The sequence below is a fragment of the Myxine glutinosa genome, chromosome 1 (genome assembly GCF_964187855.1).
Source record: "Myxine glutinosa chromosome 1, kmMyxGlut1.1, whole genome shotgun sequence".
Lineage (NCBI taxonomy): Eukaryota > Metazoa > Chordata > Myxini > Myxiniformes > Myxinidae > Myxine > Myxine glutinosa.
In genome coordinates, this window is record NC_136261.1 from 264,883,321 (window position 1) to 264,905,811 (window position 22,491).

Below are 22,491 nucleotides of genomic sequence, written 5' to 3' on the forward strand. Positions count from 1 at the left end.
GTGATTATAGTTTTGTACCTCGTACAACATGGTATCGATCAGTCTCACCCTGTTGAATCCCAGATGTTGTCCAGAATCCTGCTAGCTGAGGACTGAGTGCAGAATTTCTTCTCGCATGAAGATGTCTGGTGCTTCCACTGCATTGGTACACTCTTTGTCTCAGGTTCCCAGTGCTGAACCAATATCTTATAACTAGATGGTATTCATAGAATATTTACCCTGCGCAGTCAACTTGTTGCGAGCCAACTCTTCTGTTTTTGAACATTTTTTTTCTTTGATCCAATATGGCTGCCAGACCACGTGAGCGATGACATCATACATTTATATTCTCTAATATAATTGTTGCATAGATCACACTCAATACATTTCAAACTGATCAGACTAAGCGTTGTCCCTGTCGAATTATGACGTCATAATTATGGCACCAATGACGTCATCGTTAACAACACCTATTCCCCATATGGAGTTCTTTACAATGAGCCATGTTTCCATTTTTTCCATGTAGCGGTTTTGGAGATATAGAAGTGCAACATTTTCGGTTTTTCCAAGATGGCGCCTGTACCACGTGACCTATGACCTCAGAATAATCATTGAAATATTCTACAGGAGGAGGCGCTCCTTTGGTGAAAATTTCATGTCCATCGGACCAACAGTTGCCGAGAAAATGAATTTTAAAAATGCAGACACGCACGGCACACGTCACACGTACGCACCTGAATGCTTAACCCCGCTTTTCGTTTCGCGAGCGCAGGGTAACTAGTAGCCAGATATGACAAAAACTCCACTGCATCATTGTTGAAAATCTTCAAACGCTCTTTACTGAACTTCACCCTTTGGTAGTGATTTTGTGATCTGAGGTTCCAATGCACACATCTAGTAGAAACCTTTGATATGCAAAGATGTTCATGGATAATGGTTTCATTGCGACCAACAGAAATGTCAGAGTTTGTCAAGTTCTCCAACTTTGATTTGGCGATCACACATTATCATACTTTCCACAGCAGAGGTGTTCTTCTGGACCAATCGCATCCGAGGGTCATCCAGATATTGGGTTATCTTCGAACAATACTGTGACATGTTTAATCTCCTTAGCTCATCGTGTCACTGTGGTATAATGACCTTGCTGTTGGGCCAGAGGGACAACTACAGCCGTAATGATCTCAACCCTTGTATCTAATACCAGTCATAACATCCATACCATACAAATGATGACAAGATTAGGACTTCGGCCAACTTGAATGCCAGCTCATATCGTCAGGCTGCCCCTGACTAATTAATAAGGCCTATCTAATTTTAACTAAAACGAATTAGCTAACTAATTAAACTTAAACTAACTAAGTAACTAGCTAATTTAAATTAACGAACTAAATTATTTAACTCATAATTAACTAATAAATTAATTAACCAATAAATTAAGTTATTAATAATTAACTAATAATTAACTTATTAATAATTAACTATAACGAATAATTATAATAAAGAATAACTAACTTACTAACTTATTAATAAGTAACTAATAAATCAACTAAGTAAACTAACTAATTAACTAATTGAAATTAACTAACTAAATTAATTAACTAATAATTAACTAATAAATTAATTAACTAATAAATTAAATTATTAATAATTAACTAATAATCAACTTCTTAATAATTAACTATAACTAATAATTATAATAACGAATAACTAACTTAATAACTTATTAATAAGTAACTAATAAATCAACTAATTAAACTAACTGATTATTAAACTAATTAACCTAACTAATTAATAAGACTGCCCCTGAACAAACTAATTACGACAGCTAATTACGCAATTAGCAAATGGTTCTCAACCTCAACTACAGAGTCCAGCACATCCATTGTAGATGTCTAGACAGAATCTAGACACATTGGTCTGGACACAATCTAGACAGAATCTAGACACATTGGTGAGACAAACATGGTGCCAATGGTTCATCCTCCAGTTGTGATGTTATGAGCTGCGTTTGGGGTGCTGTGTTAGAGGGCTGCAGAATAGTGGTCTTTTGGACCTCATTTCACTGGCATGAAGCCTGTCCCAAACTGTTTGAGTTGAAATTCCATGGTTGATTGCTCTTTGTAGGTCATTCTGGTGAAATCTTGCTATTGAAAAGCAGTTACTTGTGGTAAAGGTGTCACTATAACTCTCCTTATGAAGCATGGTAACATATATGCATGACCTGCATGAAGTCTCTCTGTGAACTCTGCAGTCTGACTGCAGCTAATTGCTGGTGCCCCATGATTGTCACTGTGACGAACATTGTACTTGGAAGCAACAGCAGTCTAAGTCTCAGTCCTTGTACCATCCTGATGGTGTGAGCCAACTTATTTGGTGTGTAACAACATCTCCCATTCCTTAACTTGCGAGGAGTATATTTTGTACTTTCTTAGTCCGAAATGCTCATAAAATGTCTTACTAAATGCAATTTACAGACAGCCCTTATGGGAGGTGGCGGGGGCTGAAAATTGCCTGTAATGAAAGAGACCAGAAATGCCAACCTTCCTTTAAAATGATGATGTCATTTAGTTTTCTATTCTGAAAAAGTATCCAGTAATGAATTTTGTTGAACTTACACCTGATCCCTAAATCAGATGTATTCCCATCCCAAAGCGAGATGTGTCATGTGGGTTTTCACAAGTCCATTCCGGATATTAAAATAGATAAACGGCATGCACTCCAACTTTATTAGTTTGTTGAAATAAAGTGGTCTAGTCATTTCCAGATTATTCCAGATAATTTCCATTAATTTTGCTTACTGGCAGATGGAACCAACATGGACAACCTTATAACCGGAAGTAGTAATTATTGTAACCGCTGTGTGTTCCACTTTTTAGTTTGTGAAAAGCCACATTATGCAGAGCATACACTCCCTTCCTATTTTCCCAGGGCCTTATCAAGTGAAACGTTTGTGAGAATTCCGTTTGCTGACTTGGAATTTTTTGAGCACTGTGGCGGAGGCAGTTATGGCACAGTGTACCGTGCCAACTGGCGGCCCCAGAACATGGAAGTCGCTGTGAAGAAGCTCCTTTTAATTGAAAATGAGGTATTTGCCAGTCCAGCAAACATCCTGCTAATAGTTATTGGTAAAGTCGATTGCAATATTGATGGTGTAGCTTTTGCGAGTCGCCGGTGGCGGTTTGAACCCTGGCTGAGTCATACCAAAGACTTCAAAAGGGTACTTGCTGCTTCCTTTAAAAGGAGCACGGCCAATAAGCCATAGGTTGGCAATCATAGTGCAGGCTTGGATGGGCCTAATGGCCTCCTTTTGGGTTTGAATTTCCTTGTGAAAGGAACATTTATTATTGTTACATTAACTGTGGCCTTGGGGCAAGCGAGGGGATATGTAAGTGCAGTACACTATAAGCAAAGCATCAAGGAGGTCATGACAGTGTTTGATATTGTGTCATTATGGGTATCATTGTGTACCTGTTTGATGTGTACTCATCAGCTGGCATTCACTTTAAGCAAGCTGAAAGTGTTTACACTAAGGTAACAAGCTAGCTCGTAAAACCTGCAAACAAATAACTCCTTTGCATGTCCATCCAACTTGCACTTTGCTCACCTCAATACAATCAGGTTGACTTTCACTTTGCTTCCAGCCTGGTGTTGGCTTAGCGGTTTGGGCGCCGGCTTGGGATCCTAGAATCCCGGTCGATCGTTGAATTAACGCCGGGGGGGGGGTTGACTCAACCTGTCATCCTTCCGAAGTTGGCAAATTGAGTACCAGCTCACTGGTAATTGGGGCACTGCAGCAGCAGCACAAACGCACTTCCAGAAAAATAATGCAACCAGCAGCTACAGGTTGCATACGAAACAACAACAACAACTTTGCTTCCTTCATCGCAGTTAACTTGTATAACTTCCAATGAACTTATAAGGCCAAAAAATGTTTCCAAATGTTGTTTGCTTCCGGTTTGGCCAAATTAGTTTATTACTTTTATTCCCTCGCAGCAGCATGTTGTTACACTGAGGAAGGGAAGGGATGAAGAGATGTGATATCAGTGTTTGGTGAAGATGAATCTTTCTCTGGTAGAGAAGTCAATGGGCCAAAAATCATTTATCCTCAACCCTCCTCCTCCACCTTCTGTCTGAACCCAACCACATTATGCAGTTGTATCTGATTGTTGCTTGTTACCCAGATATAAACTGTCATCCTGGTGTTTCACAGGCAGGATGATTCATCAATGTGTGTGCCATCCCTCAGAAGGACGTTAAACTGGGCGTCCTGTCTGCTGGCTTTACTTGGTGGACGTTAAGATCTTGTGGTGTTCTTTGCGAAGAGTAGGCGAGCTATCGCCTGCACCATGGCCAAATGCCTGCACTAGCCAGCAGAGGCCTTTGCATCAGTAATGCAGCCACGCCCTCAGCCAATGAGGCTACTCAACAGCATTGTGCTGCATATGAACAAAGAAGTTGCTTGTTAGTCAATTTTTTTTCCCTTTTAGCCTAAAAATTGGCCAATTCTTTTTTTTAATGAGTGATTTTTGTTGTTGCTCCTCAATTATGTTACAACTGACTGGTGTTGGCTTAGTGGTTAGGGTGCCGGCTTGGGATCCTGGGTTCAAATCCCGGTCGATCGTTGAATTAACACCAAGGGGGTTGACTCAGCCTGTCATCCTTCCGAGGTCGGCAAATTGAGTACCAGCTCACTGGTAATTCCCTGTGTGTCGCAAGAGGCGACTAACAGGGTTGGCGGCAGGAAGAGTATCCGGCCGTAAAACATTGCTTCAAAAAGGGGACCACGGTGCCCGAAAAAGGCCAACCCCTGCCTAAAATGGCCTCTAAAGGTGGTTTTCTTTTTCCTCAATTATGTTACATATAGTTGCCAACTGTTCTGCTTTTGTATATTTGAACAGCCTCCCAATTTTATTGTCCAATAATAGAAAAAAATACCGCTTTCACAAAAAGTCTCATCAAAGTCTCCAATAGATTTTTATGTTGTGAGAACGTTTCTGTTGACTTTCGGGCCGTTTCACTCGATGCTGCATGAGAAATCATCTTACTATAATTCACCAAATGTCCGTCCGTCTGTCTGTCTGTCTGTTCGAAGGTACCGTAAAAACTGCTGAACCGATCTCAACGCTGAATCTAGCAAGTTTCCCATATCTATCTATAATTCCACTAATCTCTGTGTGTATGCGACCGCTGTTTCTCGACAACTACCGGTCCGATATACTTGAAACTTGCCAGGTATATTGCTGGGGACCCGAGGATGTGCCTTTTCAAGGTTTCATATTAATCGGACAAGTAGTTACCGAGCTATGTCCAAAAAACGATTCGACCAATCAGAGAGCAGCGAGCTACCGAGCTATGGCGATTTAGCCGTTCGCCGTTCGCTTTGGCTTTGCGAATGGACCAAACCATTTCATGTAAATAGAGGGGGGGGGGTTCTACCGTACTCGCAAGCCGTTCGCTTTGGCTTTGCGAATGGACCAAACCATTTCATGTAAATAGAGGGGGGGGATTGTCACCGTACTCGCAAGCCGTTCGCTTTGGCTTTGCGAATGGACCAAACCATTTCATGTAAATAGAGGGGGGGGGGATATAATTTTAGATATATATATAGTACGGGCATGCCCTAGTATTGATAAGACATGACAATGCCAAAGCCGACTCGAGCAAGTTTCCCATATATTGATAAAACATGAAATGCCCAAGCCGAGTCTATCAAGTTTCCCATATACTAGGGCATGCCCGTACTATATATAAGCTAGGACGTGCCCGTACGTGGGTGCCCGTTCCTTGCCAAAAAAAAAAAAAAAAAAAAAATTTGTGTAGGGGTGTGTGTGTGTAAACATCCTAGGGCGTGCCCGTACGTGGGTGCAAAAAAACATGCGTGCAAACAACAACAACAAAAAAAAACTTTGAAACCACGTGGCAGTAACGACCACAGAACCCCCCCCCCCTCTATTTACATGAATGGTTTGGTCCATTCGCAACGACCACAGAACCCCCCCCCCCCCCTCTATTTACATGCAATGGTTTGGTCCATTCGCAACGCCAAAGCGAACGGCGAACGGCTAAATCGCCATAGCTCGGTAAGTACTTGTCCGATTAATATGAAACCTTGAAAAGGCACATCCTCGGGTCCCCAGCAATATACCTGGCAAGTTTAAAGTATATCGGACCCGTGGTTGTCGAGAAACAGCGGTCACAGACAAACACACACACACACACAGACACACACACACACACACACACACACACACACACACACACACACACACACACACACACACACAGAGATTAGTGGAATTATAGATAGATTGATAAGACATGACAATGCCAAAGCCGACTCGAGCAAGTTTCCCATATATTGATAAGACATGAAATGCCAAACCCGAGTCCAGCATGTTTCCCATACTGTATATTGATAAGACATGAAATGCCAAAGCTGAATCTAGCAAGTTTCCCATATATTGATAAGACATGACAATGCCAAAGCCGACTCGAGCAAGTTTCCCATATATTGATAAGACATGAAATGCCAAAGCCGAGTCCAGCAAGTTTCCCATATATTGAGAAGACATGACAATGCCAAAGCCGAGTCTAGCAAGTCTCCCATATATTGATAAGACATGAAATGCCAAAGCCGACTCGAGCAAGTTTCCCATATATTGATAAGACATGAAATGCCAAACCCGAGTCCAGCATGTTTCCCATACTGTATATTGATAAGCCATGAAATGCCAAAGCTGAATCTAGCAAGTTTCCCATATATTGATAAGACATGACAATGCCAAAGCCGACTCGAGCAAGTTTCCCATATATTGATAAGACATGAAATGCCAAAGCCGAGTCCAGCAAGTTTCCCATATATTGAGAAGACATGACAATGCCAAAGCCGACTCGAGCAAGTTTCCCATATATTGAGAAGACATGACAATGCCAAAGCCGAGTATAGCAAGTCTCCCATATATTGATAAGACATGAAATGCCAAAGCCGAGTATAGCAAGTCTCCCATGTATTCATAAGACATGACAATGCCAAAGCCGAGTATAGCAAGTCTCCCATGTATTGATAAGACATGACAATGCCAAAGCCGAGTATAGCAAGTCTCCCATGTATTGATAAGACATGACAATGCCAAAGCCGAGTATAGCAAGTCTCCCATGTATTGATAAGACATGACAATGCCAAAGCTGAGTCTAGCAAGTTTCCCAAATATTGATAAGACATGACAATGCCAAAGCCGAGTTTAGCAAGTTTCCCATATATTGATAAGACATGACAATACGAAAGTCGAGTCTAGCAAGTCTCCCATGTATTGATAAGGCATGACAATACCAAAGCCTGGGTGGGTAATCCTGGGATCTCCAGTAGTAAAATAGGCTATTTAGATTTCCCAATTTCAGCTTTGGTCTCCAGCATTCTCAGGTTTGGACTCCCGTATAACATTCGCGTTCGCATAACGTTTATTGTTCTTATTGTGACGATGTTGTTTTCCTGGGTGCCGCACAACGGCTGCACCGATTGCTGCACAGACTCGATCGGACTCGGTGACCTCGGACAAAGACCTTTTATAAGGACACGGGTTGAATCCCTGCTTGGGAGAATTCTAACCCATTTCAACTGAAGGAAACACGTATCGGGAGTACATACGACATAGCGATTGTGAACACGATTATCATTCACGATCACGATCATAGTGTATCGATCACTGTGGGACATTTGGTGAATTATAGTAAGATACTGTTTAGATTTTGATGATTTGCGTGTGATATGATTTAACGGATGTTTATATGAATTGTTTAAAATAAAAAAGCCTTCAATTTCTGATATTTTACCTTTTCATTTGGGCCTCCCAATTGAAGCCCCACCCATACGGCGGGTACCGTTGCTAGTATCCATAATGTCATTGCATTTGATTGGCAACATCTACTATTCAAAGTATGCGGCACCAAATGACAAATGCTGTCCCATTTACAAGCATCTTTGACTCGTGAAACGTAGGATGTTTCTCATTGGTTGACTGACATGATGCGATTCAGCGAAAAAACATTGTACCAATGAGCTGTGTTAGCCGTATAAATAAGTCTCATGCACAGTATGTGTGCACATGTACGCGATATCGCCCAGCCGACCTGCCATGAGGTAATTGCAGTAGATCTACCCAAAGTCTGTATTGGAGAGTAGGGCATGGCCAAGTCTAAGATTATCTTTGAATTTGAGTTTATATATTACTCATTACAACATATTGTGCTGTCCCCAGCGATTAAGACCGCTGAATGATGGATAACCGAGACAGTTTTTACACTTGAGGCGGCTGCCCGAAAAATGGCGGTTATTTTGTTGTGCGCGGAATGAAGGAAGGTGAAGCGTTTACCTGAACGGAACACACGGGTTTAATCCGAAACCATAAACAAGTAAACACGACAAGGAAAATTCAACAAATATGATTTAACTAGTGGGGTCACCCGTAGAAATCCCACGGGCATGGACTCACACACACATGAGGGCGAGTGGGTCTCACACACACATGGGGGCGAGTGGGTAACACACACTGGGGGGGGACGGGGGGGGTGGTGGGTCACACACATGGGAGGGGAGGAGTGGGTCACACACACAGGGGGGGGGGAGTGGTGGACACACGGGTCACACATGGGGGGGGGGGTGAGGGGGAATGGATCACACACACACGGGGAGAGTGGGTCACGTCACACACACACGGGGAGAATGGGTTACGTCACACACACGCAGGGAGAATGGGTCACGTCACACACACCCAGGGGTCTGTGGGTCACACGGGGTGAGTGGGTCTCACACACATACACAAAGGCAAGTGGGTCTCAAATACATGGGGGCGGGGGAAGGAATGGGGGGAAGTGGATCACATACACACAGGGAGCGTGGGTCACGTCACACACACACGGGGGTGAGCGGGTCACGCACACACAGGGGCGAATGGCTCTCACACACACCCAGGGGCGAGTGGGTTTCACACACACACATGGAGGCGAGTGGGTCACACACACACGGAGAGGGTTAGGGGGAGTGGGTCACACACGGGGGGGGGGGGGGAGTGGTGACACACACACACGCATACACACACACACACACACACACATACGGGGGAGAGGGTGGCACACATTACCTTCCAATGTCTTTGTTGCTCAGCATCCGTCTGTGTTGACGTCCATTGGCGGTCTTGTTCTGTTCCCTCATTATTTTATTTATTTTGGGAAGAGCATATACAAACACAAGTGGCGACACGTAAACGATGCTCCACCCTTCTTCCCTTCTCAGAGTACCTAATTGCAACTTTTTATTGTGACTACGTCAAAAGAATGAAACATTCCGACGATATAAAGAATTCAGCTCAAATGGAAAAGTCCCTTGGAAAAAAGTATTTTGGGCGGTGTTTAAGAACATTCATTACATTGCACCTTTCTGTCCCACGAAAATCAAAGTTTCTCTTTTCGTTACAGCATACAAAATGACATTTTTTAAATTAAAGATTTCAAATAAACTTCTTTAAAGTGTACGTGCACATAGCTTATAAAATAAGAACGAAAAAATATCTCTCAGCAATTTCCCGTCTGTTTATTTATTTATTTTACATATGTGAATTACACGTCCATCGTCCATGCACACGTGAAATGGAGTTTGTTTATTACTTGTGGATGTGAATACGATGTTGAAAACTGGTGTGAAAAAAAAAAGATCTATGGAATGAATGGAGTGTTTAAACAGGATTACCTTTACTTCCGGATAATAATGATGAATGAAATAGAGAACGAAGAAATATCTGTTGGGAATTTCCCGTCTGTGGTGATACGTGAACGAAGCTCTGCCCCTCTCTCCACATTGTTGACCTTTTTGTGACGACTGTCATCAAATGGAAAAGTCCGCCGCAAATTCTTCATATATCTTGGCATTTTCCCGTCTGAGTTATCTGGGCGATGTATGATATATCGTCCCGCGATTTTTAAAATATATCTTGGCATTTTCCCGTCTGAGTTATTTGGGCGGTTTATGATATATCGTGCCGCGATTTTTTAATATACCTCGGCATTTTCCCGTGAATTTTCTCAATTATTGCTGAAACCAAGTCTAAAACCATCGATAAAAATGAAATCAGATGGTGAGTTACAGTGGAGATAAAGACGTGAGAGAGAGTCAATGGCCTTTATGCGATAGGCCTTTGAAAATGCATTTTGTTCTATAAATGGTAACCTTCATCGAATTTTATTACCTTCGCAAAAGCGGAAGGTTATGTTTTGATCGCTGTGTATTTATTTGTATGTCTGTGTGTGTGTGTGTGTATGTTATTCGCATAACTCAAAAAGTATTCAACCGAATTGCATGAAATTTGGTGGGATGATTGGTTATTATACGGGACACATTTGATTAGATTTTGGGAGCAATCGGGTCAAAGGTCAAGGTCAAGGTCACGAAAAGGTCAAAATCGTATTTTTACCATAGCGCGGTCAATTTTTATCCAATTGGCATGCAACTAATGCCAAAATGTTCAGAATTCAATGCCCGATCTTGTGATATACGACATGACCCAGTGAAGACATTACCCTTGTTAGCGGTTGGGGGTCAAAGGTCAGGGGGGTCACGACCTTGCAAAATGTGCGTTTTTTGTCATAACTCGGTCAATTCTTATCCGATTTGCATGAAATCAGCACCAAACTGTTCACTGTTCTGTTCCCTACACTCCCATGCCAAGTACAGAACAGTAGCTGCGGCGAAGGTATGCGCTCTACCGAGTGCCCGTTCTAGTTCCCCATTTTTTTCAACCGAGTCTAAAACCATGTTAGTGACTGTGAAAAATGAAATGAGACATATAATTAGAGTTGAAATAAAACTGTGAGAGAGAGCAAGACACCATGGGCCTAACAAAAGAGGCCTCAAAGCTATGTGAGGAAACAAAATGGTGGATATTTGTTTTTGAAGCCCCTCCCAGACCGGGTGTAGCCACTTACCCGGACAGACAGACAGACAGACAGACAGACAGACAGAATCACCTATGGAGAATATATATATACAGTCACGTGAAAAAGTAAGTACACCCACTGTAAAGTTTTGACTTTTTCAACATATTTCAACATACAGCTATTTGATCTTCATTTCAACAATATTGACAGATAAAGGTGATATAATATAACAAATATCATGAAACATTCACATTTTGTAGTCCATTGTATAATTTATATGAACATAAATGCAAATTTCGCACATGAAAAAAGTTTGTACACCCCTACATTTATCACTACTTCAAATACCTAAAATTAGAATCAGGTGCACCAGCTCAGGTGCAAATGATTAGAACATCGTTGGAGAGGATCTTGGAGGAACCTGTCTTATTTAAACCTCAGACATTTAGTTAAGACGTTTTTTCGTCATTTAGTTCAGGAGTTCACTCCTCTCCAACCTCAGACGCTTTGCTGCATCAGGGCCTGGGCAGCTCACCATCATAGAATCCACTATGAATTCTTCATTGTACCAGAGGGTGCTTGAGGATAATGTGAGGCCATCTGTCAGAAAGTTGAAGCTCAACCGAAGGTGGACCTTACAACATGACAATGACCCTAAACATACCAGTAAATCCACCAAGGAATGGCTGAAAAGAAAGAAATGGAGGGTTCTGGAATGGCCAAGTCAAAGCCCGGATCTAAATCCCATCGAGATGTTGTGGGGGGATTTGAAACGAGCTGTGCATGCAAGAAACCCCTCAAACATCGCACAGCTGAAATAATTCTGCATGGAGGAGTGGTCAAAAATTTCTCCCAGTCGATGTCAGAGACTGGTAGACAGTTATAAGAAACGCCTACTTGAGGTTGTTTCTGCCAAAGGGGGCAATACCACCTATTGGAGCCAAGGGTGTACTTACTTTTTCCACATGCGAAATTTGCATTTATGTTTATTTAAATTATACAATGGACTACAAAATGTAAATGTTTCATGATATTTGTTATATTATATCACCTTTATCTATCAATATTGTTGAAATGAAGATCAAATAGCTGTATGTTGAAATATGTTGAAAAAGTCAAAACTTTACATGGGGTGTACTTACTTTTTCAAGTGACTGTACTAGTGGGGTCACCCGTGGGAATCCCACGGGCATGGACATGTGTGACATTTGGACATCTCGATTTACATGCTGCACATTAAATTTTACAAAATGGTTAAAATGGTGTAATGAACACAATTTATTTATTTCACATAATATGTGACCCCTCACTCCTCTCCACCCTCATGCCTCTCCAATGCCACTCCTCCTCACACACCTCTCCAATACCTCCTCACACTCCTCTCCAATACCTCCTCACACTCCTCTCCAATAGCTCCTCACACTCCTCTCTAATACCTCCTCACATTCCTCTCCAATACCCCCTCACACTCCTCTCCAATACATCCTCACACTCATCTCCAATACCTCCTCACACTCCTTGCCAATACCTCCTCGCACGCCTCTCCAATACCTCCTCACACTCCTCTCCAATACCACCTCACACTCCTCTACAACCCCTCACACTCCTCTCCAATACCACCTCACACTCCTCTACAACCCCTCACACTCCTCTCCAACCCCTCACACTCCTCTCCAACCCCTCACACTCTTCTCCAACCCCTCACACTCCTCGCCAACCCCTCACACTCCTCGCCAACCCCTCACACTCCTCTCCAACCCCTCACACTCCTCTCCAACCCCTCACACTCCTCTCCAACCATTCACACTCCTCTCCAATCCCTCACACTCCTCTCCAATCCATCACACTCCTCTCCAATCCCTCACACTCCTCTCAAATCCCTCACACTCCTCTCAAATCCCTCACACTCCTCTTCAATTCCTCATACTCCCCTCCAATCACGCCTCACTTGCCTCTCCAATCGCTCCTCACTCTCCAACCCCTCGCTCCTCTCCAACACCTCCTCACACTCCTCTCCAATACCTCCTCACACTCCTCTCCAATACCCCTTCACACTCCTCTCCAATACCCCTTCACACTCCTCTCCAATACCGCCTCACACTCCTCTCCAATACCTCCTCGCACTCCTCCCCAATACCTCCTCACACTCCTCTCCAATACCTCCTCACACTCCTCTCCAATACCTCCTCACACTCCTCTCCAATACCTCCTCGCACTTCTCTCCAATACCTCCTCGCACTCCTCTCCAATACCTCCTCACACTCCTCTACAACCCCTCACACTCCTCTACAACCCCTCACACTCCTCACCAACCCCTTACACTCCTCTCCAACTCCTCACACTCCTCTCCAAGCCCTCACACTCCTCTCCAATACCTCCTCGCACTTCTCTCCAATACCTCCTCACACTCCTCTCCAATACCTCCTCACACTCCTCTCTGCTCCAATCGGCCCTCACTCGCCGCTCCAATCGCCCCTCACTCTCCGCTCCAATCGGCCCTCACTCTCCGCTCCAATCGGCCCTCACTCTCCAACCCCTAGCTCCTCGCTCTCCAACCCCTATCTCCTCGCTCTCCAACCCCTCGCTCCTCGCTCTCCAACCCCTCGCTCCTCGCTCTCCAACCCCTCGCTCCTCACTCTCCAACCCCTCGCTCCTCACTCTCCAACCCCTAGCACCTCACTCTCCAACCCCTAGCACCTCACTCTCCAACCCCTCGCTCCTCACTCTCCAACCCCTAGCACCTCGCTCTCCAACCCCTCGCTCCTCTCCAACCCTGCTCATCGTTGTTGCAGCAGCATTCTGTGCGGTTCTCCCGTCTCGTGCGGTCTCTGTGCGGTTCTTGCTACATCCTGTTCAAGTCTGCATTGACGTTCGTCGACGGACTCGTTCGCCCGTCTCATTCGTTTTCTTGCTACATCCTGTTCAAGTCTGCATTCTTCATCGACCGTCGCATTCATTTTGGAAATGGAAGTTTCCACGCAACGCATGAATTGTCACGATCCTCAAGAGGAAGTGTCTCGTAATTATCAAATGACAAATGGCAAGTAAATTACATTGTGAAAATTAAAAATTTCAAATAAACCTATTTAAAGTGTATGCGCACATAACTAATAAAAAAAAACGAAGAAATATCTCTCGGTAATTTCCTGAAACATATTTTACTTCCGGATAATAATGTTGAATGAAATAAGAAAGAACGAAGATATATATGTCGTTTTTGTGAGGACTGTCATAAAAGGTAAAAGTAATATATCTTAACGGAAAAGAAAAAACGAATTTTTAATATATGTCGACATTTTCCCCGAATGTTATTTTAGGCGGTGTATTTTCGTGTATCATCATGGCGCGATTTTTATAAATATATCTCGGCAATTTCCGTGTGTGCGTGAATGTTCTCAATTATTTCTGACACTGTCTAAAACCAGCGATAAAAATTAAATCAGATGGTGAATTCGAGATAAAATCGTGAGGGTGACTCTCAATGAATGGGCTTTAGTTTACAGGCCTTTGAGAAATCATTTCGTTCTATAAACGGAAACTTTCTTGGGATTCTCTTCCCGTTTTTTTTCAACCGAGTCTAAAACTATGTTAGCGACTGTTAAAAATGAAATGATATATCGAATTAGAATTGAAATAAACCTGTGTGAGAGAGAAAGACAGCACGGGCCTAACTAAACAGGCCACAAAGCCATTCGAGGTAATAAAATGGTGGATATTTGCTTACATGAAGCCTCTCCAAGAATGGGTGGAGCTATGGGTTGAGCTACTCTGCAAACGGACTAAGCCACACCCCCGGACAGACGGACAGAATCACCTTCGCCTATTATAATATAGATAGATAAAAATAAATCAAGTAAAAAAAATGAAAGGTGAGGTAAACTAAAATTATAACTGAGGTACCTCCACACGCAGACTCAAAAACGGACAAGGGGAAAGATAAAATACAATAAAATGTTCTTTTTTTAGTGCACTTAGCTTATCGTCCCCACGAGTTATTTTGCAAAGGTGATGCCGATGGTCCGGTCTGATGCCTCCCACGCCGGAGCGCCCCAAAATGGTGCTGGCACCGTGTGTCGAAAACACCTAGGTGTGAGGCAAGCAGTTGAGACAGCCCTCTTTTGCCTCCACCGTCTGGGGTAGCACACGCAGCCTTCAGCTTCCTTGCTGAGTCAACACACCCGCCAAAACCTCCTCACTCCGATATTCAAAACCACTCCAAAAGCTCTCCTCAAAAGCGTACACACAGCCAAGCTCACAATCGGCCAAGTAACGATTGCATCCGTCTTGCGTGTGCAAAAATCAGAGAGAGAGAAACAGAGAGAGAGAGAGAAACAGAGAAAGACGTGCTCTTCTTCTTCCTCTTGAGAGACAATCACCGAATGTCCCTCCCAGTTCGCCCCACCCACAACCTCTGAGCTAATCATGTCCCTTAGGGGCGTGGCCTGTTTCCTATGGTCCGATCGGTAATATTCGGGTTCTGTTGGTGGTTGTCGTTAAATGGAGGTTTTGCATGGCCGGCCTTGTAAATGTAAAACGTAAAGGGAAAATCACAGAGGGAAATCACATACTGGGGAAAACTAACCTAAATCCTTCACTAATTAATCACTGCTTCACCCCTCATGTGAAGACACATAACAATCTTAAGCTATAGTCTCCCCACTTAAGTACATAGACATTTCTCCTACGTGTCCATGGTCCATGCTATAATTATACAATCCTACCTTTACTACGAGATTCCTTCATCTACCCCCATAAACGTAACAATATGTGATACAATTCTGTGGAATTTCTACTATTGAGTATTGTAGAACTATTGAGTTGTGTATAATTTATTTGTGTAAAATGAACTAAGTAAGGCACCAATATGAACCAGGGATCTGTACTTTCATTGTGTAAAATGAACCGAGGATGTGCTGCTGTGGCGGACACGAAAGCCCACTGGCGTGGTGACATCATTCCGCGCACCAAGTGGGCGGCGGCCACGCCCAAGGGGTAGGCGTGGCCTGAGGATATACACGGGGCGCGCAGCCCGGAGCGGGGGAGTGTTACAGTGAGCTCCTGAAATAAAGACGCTTATAAGTTACTGCTTGTCCGCTTCCTCCTTGCTCGCAAGCAGCGCGCGTAATGCCGCGCTTTACTGGTGACCCTCGACGTTGGATCTGCCGGAGCGATCCTTCCACACACGACGCCATTGCCATGGCCGACAACGCAATGTCGATTAAACTTCCCGAATTTTGGGAGGCCCAGGCTGAAGTCTGGTTCGTCCAAGCTGAAGCCCAATTTCAGCTTCGGCGCCTCACCGGCGACGACACGCGCTACTGCCACGTCATCGCCTCCCTCGGGCCTGGCACGGCCGCTCGAGTTGTGTCCGTCCTTCGCCACCCACTCGGCCACAAGTACGAGGCACTCAAGCGGCTACTCCTAGCCACGTTCGGCCTCACGGACGACGCACGGGCCGACCGCCTCCTGGATCTCCCCGAGCTCGGCGACACGTGCCCGTCGGTCCGAATGGACCATATGCTGTCACTGTTGGGCGACGAAGCCCCTGGTTCTCTATTCCGGGCGCTTTTCCGTCGCCAACATCCAGCGCAGGTTCGCCTCGCGTTGGCCGGGACCGTGCTAACGGATCCCCGAGCGTTGGCCGCCGAGGCGGACAGGTACTTCGCGGTTTCGGACAAGCGGGCGAGAGTCGGTGCAGCCATCACGGACCTCGAGGCTGATGCTGCTGATGATGCTGATCCACAGCATCAGCTTACACAGCATACGCAGCATGCTGATATGCGCCTCGTGACCGCCGCCACGCCCCGCCCACCGCCGCGGCGAAAACCGCCACCGCGGGGAAAACCCCGAACTCCACCGGCCTGGCGGAGCCAGCCGCACTCCTCCAGCTCCACAACCTGGTGCTGGTTCCACGCCAAGTTTGGCCACGAGAGTCGGCAATGTCATCCGCCATGCTCCTTCAACAGGTCGGGAAACGCCCGGGTCGGCGCTCAATAGTGGCGATGAGCGCCGGCCGTTTGAGCAGCCTGCTGTTCATAACGGACACCTTCTCCGGGCGCCGTTACCTGTGCGACACGGGAGCGCAGGTGAGTGTCGTTCCTGCCGGTACGTCAGACAAGCACGCCGCGGGCGGGGGCCCCGCGCTGCTTGCCACGAACGGGACGCCCATCCGTACGTACGGAAAACGCTGCCTCTCTCTGCGGTTCGGAGGGCAGGTTTTCCGATGGACGTTCGTCACCGCCGACGTGCCCATGGCACTGCTTGGCGCAGACTTCCTGTGCACTAATGGGCTCCTCGTCGACGTAAAGCACAGACGTCTTGTCCAGGCCGAGACGTTCAGCTCGCTCGCTTGTGCGCTGCCCAGCTCGTCGAGCAGCTCAACGAGCGGCTCGCCGAGCGGCTTGCCAAACGGCTTGCCGAACGGTTCGGGTCCGGCCACGTTGATCTGTACGCTTCCGGCAGCGGACTCATTCACCCGCCTCCTCGCCGGCTTCCCGGCCCTCACGCGGCCCACCTTCTCGGCGGGGGCCGTCAAGCACGGGGTGGCCCATCACATCCCCACCGTCGGGCCACCGGTCTACGCCCAGGCACGCCGCCTCGAGCCGACGAAGCTGGCGGTGGCAAAAGCGGGGTTCGCTACCCTGGAGCGACTCGGCATCGTTCGGCGCTCGGAGAGTGCTTGGGCGTCGCCGCTGCACATCGTGCCGAAGCCCGGTGGGGGATGGCGACCGTGCGGGGACTATCGCCGTCTCAATGACGCCACCACTCCCCACCGCTACCCCGTTCCCCACATTCAGGACTTTTCCGCCCGTTTGGCGGGCATGTCCTTCTTCTCAAAGGTGGACCTCATACGCCGCTACCATCAGGTCCCCGTCAGGCCGGAGGACGTCCCGAAGACGGCGGTCATCACGCCATTCGGACTCTTTGAGTTCCTGCGGATGCCCTTCGGTCTGAAGAATGCGGCTCAGGCGTTCCAGCGACTAATGGACAGCGTCCTGCGCGACTTGGATTTTGTCTACGTCTACCTGGACGATATCCTCGTCGCCAGCGCGTCCCGCGAAGAGCACCTACGCCACCTCCGCACGCTCTTCGAACGCCTGGGCCAGCATGGCCTGATTGTGAACCCCGCAAAGTGCCGGTTCGGCGTCGCCGTAATCGATTTTCTGGGGCACCGTGTCACCAGGCACGGAGCCGTCCCCCTGCCGGCCAAGGTGGAGGCGGTGAAGGGGTTTCCGCGCCCCCGCACGATCAGAGGGCTGCAGGAGTTCCTGGGCATGGTGAACTTTTACCATCGGTTCCTGCCCCGTATCGCCCAGCTCCTGCGCCCCCTGCACGTAGCTCTCCGAGGTAAGCCGGGCAAAGGCGACGTTACCTGGACCGAGCAGATGGACACGGCGTTCACGGGCGAGGAGCTCGCATTGGCTAACGCCACCATGCTCGCGCACCCGGCGCCCGATGCACCGATCGCCCTCACCACCGACACCTCGGACTACGCGGTGGGCGCGGTGCACGAGCAATGGGTGCGTGGAGCTTGGCAACCGCTGGCGTTCTTTTGCCGGCAGCTTCGCCCGCCCGAACGCCGTTACAGTACCTTCGACCGCGACTTGCTCGGGGCTTCACTTGGTGGTCAGGCACTTCCGCCATCTGCTCAAGGGCCGTGCGTTCACGGCCTTCGTCGACCACAAGCCGCTGATCTTCACGATGGGCAAGGTCACCGAGCCGTGGTCGGCCCGGCAGCAGCGTCACCTCTCGGCCGTGTCCGAGTACACGACGGACATCCGGCACGTCGCGGGGAAGGACAACCCGGTGGCGGATTGCCTTTCCCGGGCCGTCGCCCATGCAGTCCACCTCGGCATCGACTATGCCCGGATGGCAGCGGACCAGGCCGCTGACCCCGATGTCCAGGCCTTGCAGACTGCCGTCACGGGCCTCCGCGTCACCGAGGTGCCATTCAACGGCGCGGGCGCGGCCCTCTTGTGCGACGTCTCCCTCGGGCGGCCTCGCCCCATCGTGCCTGCGGGCTGGCAGCGCCAGGTGTTTGACACCATCCACGGCCTGTCCCACCCGGGCGCGGGGGCCTCCCAAAGTTTGATCGCCGACAAGTTCGTCTGGCATGGCCTCCGGAAGGCCGTCCGAGGCTGGGCCAGGACGTGCCTCGCGTGCCAGCGCGCCAAGGTGCACCGGCACACCCAGGCCCCGTTGGCCCCGTTGACGGTGCCGGAACACCGGTTTGACCACGTCCACATGGACCTGGTGGGACCTCTGCCCCCCTCGTGGGGTTTCACCCACGTCCTCACCATGGTGGACCGCACCACCCGGTGGCCGGAGGCCATGCCCTTGGCGTCGACGACGGCGGCGGACGTCGCGCAGGCTTTCATCGCCACCTGGGTCGCCCGGTTCAGCGCCCCCTCAGACATCTCGTCCGACCGCGGCCCCCAGTTCACCTCGGAGCTCTGGGGGGCGGTCGCGCAGGGGCTCGGGGTCCGGCTGCACCGAACCATGGCCTACCACCCCCAGGCTAACGGCCTGTGTGAGCGATTTCACCGCTCATTGAAGGCCGCACTCCAGGCCACCCTCCGCGACGGCGGCTGGGTCGACAGGCTCCCCTGGGTCCTGCTGGGCCTCCGGACGGCGACCAAGGAGGACCTGCGCGCATCCGCGGCGGAGTTGGTCTTCGGGCAACCGCTGCGGGTGCCGGGCGAGTTCCTCCCCGACTCCACGGCACCATGGTCCGCGGCACAGCAGCGCTCCGCTCTGCAAGAGACCGCCCAGAGGTTCGCCCCGGTGCCAACGGCATGCCACGGGCACCCACCGACGCACGTCGCCCCGGAGCTTCGCACGGCGGAGTACGTCTTCGTCCGCCACGATGCCCACCGGACACCACTGCGGCCCCCGTACGACGGGCCTTTCCACGTGCTGGAGACCGGGGCGAAGCACTTCACCCTGGACATCGGCGGTACTCCTGACCGCGTTTCTGTAGACCGTCTCAAGCCGGCCCACCTCGACGTGGACCATCCACCGCCAGTGGCCCGACCCCCGCGTCGGGGCCGCCCCCCTGCGGGCGGATCCCCGGCACCGTCCAGCCCCGCCGCCACGCCGCCCCCGGTCCTGCACCCATCCCAGGGGCAGCCAGGGGCATCCCACCTGGCATCCCTGCACCCCGGACGCCGCCGATCGCCAGGGGGCGCTTCGGCCGGGTCATCCGTTTGCCCCGCAAACTGGCCCTCCAGGTGCGCGGGAATTCTGGGGGGGCACGTGTGGCGGACACGAAAGCCCACTGGCGTGGTGACATCATTCCGCGCACCAAGTGGGCGGCGGCCACGCCCGAGGGGTAGGCGTGGCCTGAGGATATACACGGGGTGCGCAGCCCGGAGCGGGGGAGTGTTACAGTGAGCTCCTGAAATAAAGACGCTTATAAGTTACCGCTTGTCCGCTTCCTCCTTGCTCGCAAGCAGCGCGCGTAACGCCGCGCTTTACTGCGATATTTTTTCTGTTCAGAAATATAATAATTTTGGAAGTTGACACTACTCTTTACAGTATATTTCGTATGTGAATGATGCCTGTCCCCCACTCCCTGAAACACAGAAATGCTCCTGGGAGAGAAAAAAATATATTAAGTAAAAGTTTCTTTAAACTAATCCTAACCTACTGGAAAATTATAATATGAAGAGCAAAGTTGTACACAAGAGTGTACATCTATGTATAAAGTGCAGATAGTGTGTATAAAGTGATATAAATAACATCTTCACGTATATAAAGTGGAGCTAGTGCAACAATATTTAGAACTGAGAACTTCCCCAATAGATGGATTTGACATGGAGGGGCGGGGGTGGAGGTGAGGGCAGTTCCCTCGCCTCCACGGTCTCCCTATGTGATGCTCTTAGACATCTTATTGTAGGGATATGCCAAGGATTGTTTTCCAAACTTCTGTTGCTGACATCGAAACACTTGGTGCAAGGATAACCAATTGCATCTGCAGTCTGACGAAGGATATGTTGGCCAACACGTGAATTGAAGTGGATTTTGCTTGGATGTGTTACGTACCATGAAAGGTGCACATGTTGAGGTGCAGTAAAGAACACAATATACATTACAAATTACCAGCGAGGTACCAGTGCGATGCACGGGTGGGAAGCCAAAAGTAAACAAGCAATGCGGAAACAGTGAATGCTAAACCATGGAACCAATAAATTCTACATTCTTGTGCCACCTTCAGTCAAACATCAGACATGGACACCAGTTCGTGAATGACTTGGGTAAAAAACTGCGAATCGGAAGCGATGAACCAATAAATTCCGCATTTGTGTGCCACCTTCAGTCTAATGTCAGACATGGTCAGCCGGTTCGTGAATGACTTGGGCAAAAAACAGTGAATGCTAAACCATGGAACCAATAAATTCCACATTCCTGTGCCACCTTCAGTCGAACGTCAAACATGGACAGCCGATACGTGAATGACATGGGTAAAAAAAACGGTGAATGCTAAACCATGGAACCAATAAATTCCACATTCATGTGCCATCTTCAGTCGAACGTCAGACATGGTCAACCGGTTCGTGAATGACTTGGGCAAAAAAGGTACCCGTCTGAATCGTTCTATCCCCAGTCAATGGCGAATCTGTATATGGCGAATCCGCGAATGTCACAGTTAGAAAGTAGAAACCCTCACGTCATTTCGTCATTCATATTTAAACTCAATATCTCTATTTTCATTCCAAACAGCATCATTCCAATCATCTATATATACTGAAACGCAAAAGAAACTTACCACCTTTGAAACCTTTAAATATCAACAATAACACTGCGTGTAGTAAATGTGTGAACTTATTTGCGGACAATAGTGTCCTCACTGTCAGACAAAACGGTCCCGGATGGTCACTTGAACCTTCAATGGTCATTTCATAGCACAGCTGTTGAACAGCCGTTTTGACTGTCAGTGATTAGCCAAGGGGTACGGGATGATTTTAATGAGCTGCACGTGATGTCTTGATATTGGCTTTTAAAAGGCCAGTGCAAAATGGGCATTTTGACCGAAAAATTTGACCATTTTGACCAACTTCAAAAAGACCGAAAACGCAAAAGAAACTTACCACCTTTGAAAGCTTTAAATATCAACAATAACACTGCGTGTAGTAAATGTGTGAACTTATTTGTGGACAATAGTGTCCTCACTGTCAGACAAAACGGTCACGGATGGTCACTTGAACCTTCAATGGTCACTTCATAGCACAGCTGTTGAACAGCCGTTTTGACTGTCAGTGATTAGCCAAGGGGTACGGGATGATTTTAATGAGCTGCACGTGATGTCTTGATATTGGCTTTAAAAAGGCCAGTGCAAAATGGGCATTTTGACCGAAACATTTGACCATTTTGACCAACTTCAAAAAGACCGAAAACGCAAAAGAAACTTACCACTTGTTTGAAATGTAATAAAATTGTAACAGTTCAAAATAAAACAAACCAACAATTGCTAATTGAAACATTGGCATTTTATTGATGACATGTCAAGTTTTTGATGAAGATACACCATCTCATCAGTTTGTTCTACAGTACAGAACAGCACAGGGTGCAATGTCAGTCCCCTTT

The 22,491-nt window shown here is 47.7% G+C and overlaps 2 protein-coding genes across 6 annotated transcripts in view; one reads left to right on the top strand and one right to left on the bottom strand.

Moving 5' to 3' along the window:
• Nucleotides 1-22,491, bottom strand: part of WDR75 (WD repeat domain 75) — a 150,650-nt gene that overhangs the window by 93,577 nt on the left and 34,582 nt on the right. The gene's annotated exons all lie outside the window — the stretch shown is intronic.
• LOC137436963 (mitogen-activated protein kinase kinase kinase 20) overlaps nucleotides 1-22,491 on the top strand; it is a 145,324-nt gene that overhangs the window by 1,254 nt on the left and 121,579 nt on the right. For all 4 annotated transcript variants that reach the window (XM_078786570.1, XM_068131217.2, XM_068131226.2 and 1 more), the window contains one exon: nucleotides 2,908-3,064. In XM_078786570.1, the coding sequence (XP_078642696.1) occupies nucleotides 2,908-3,064 (157 nt within the window). Of the gene's footprint in view, nucleotides 1-2,907; nucleotides 3,065-22,491 lie in introns of those variants that run through there.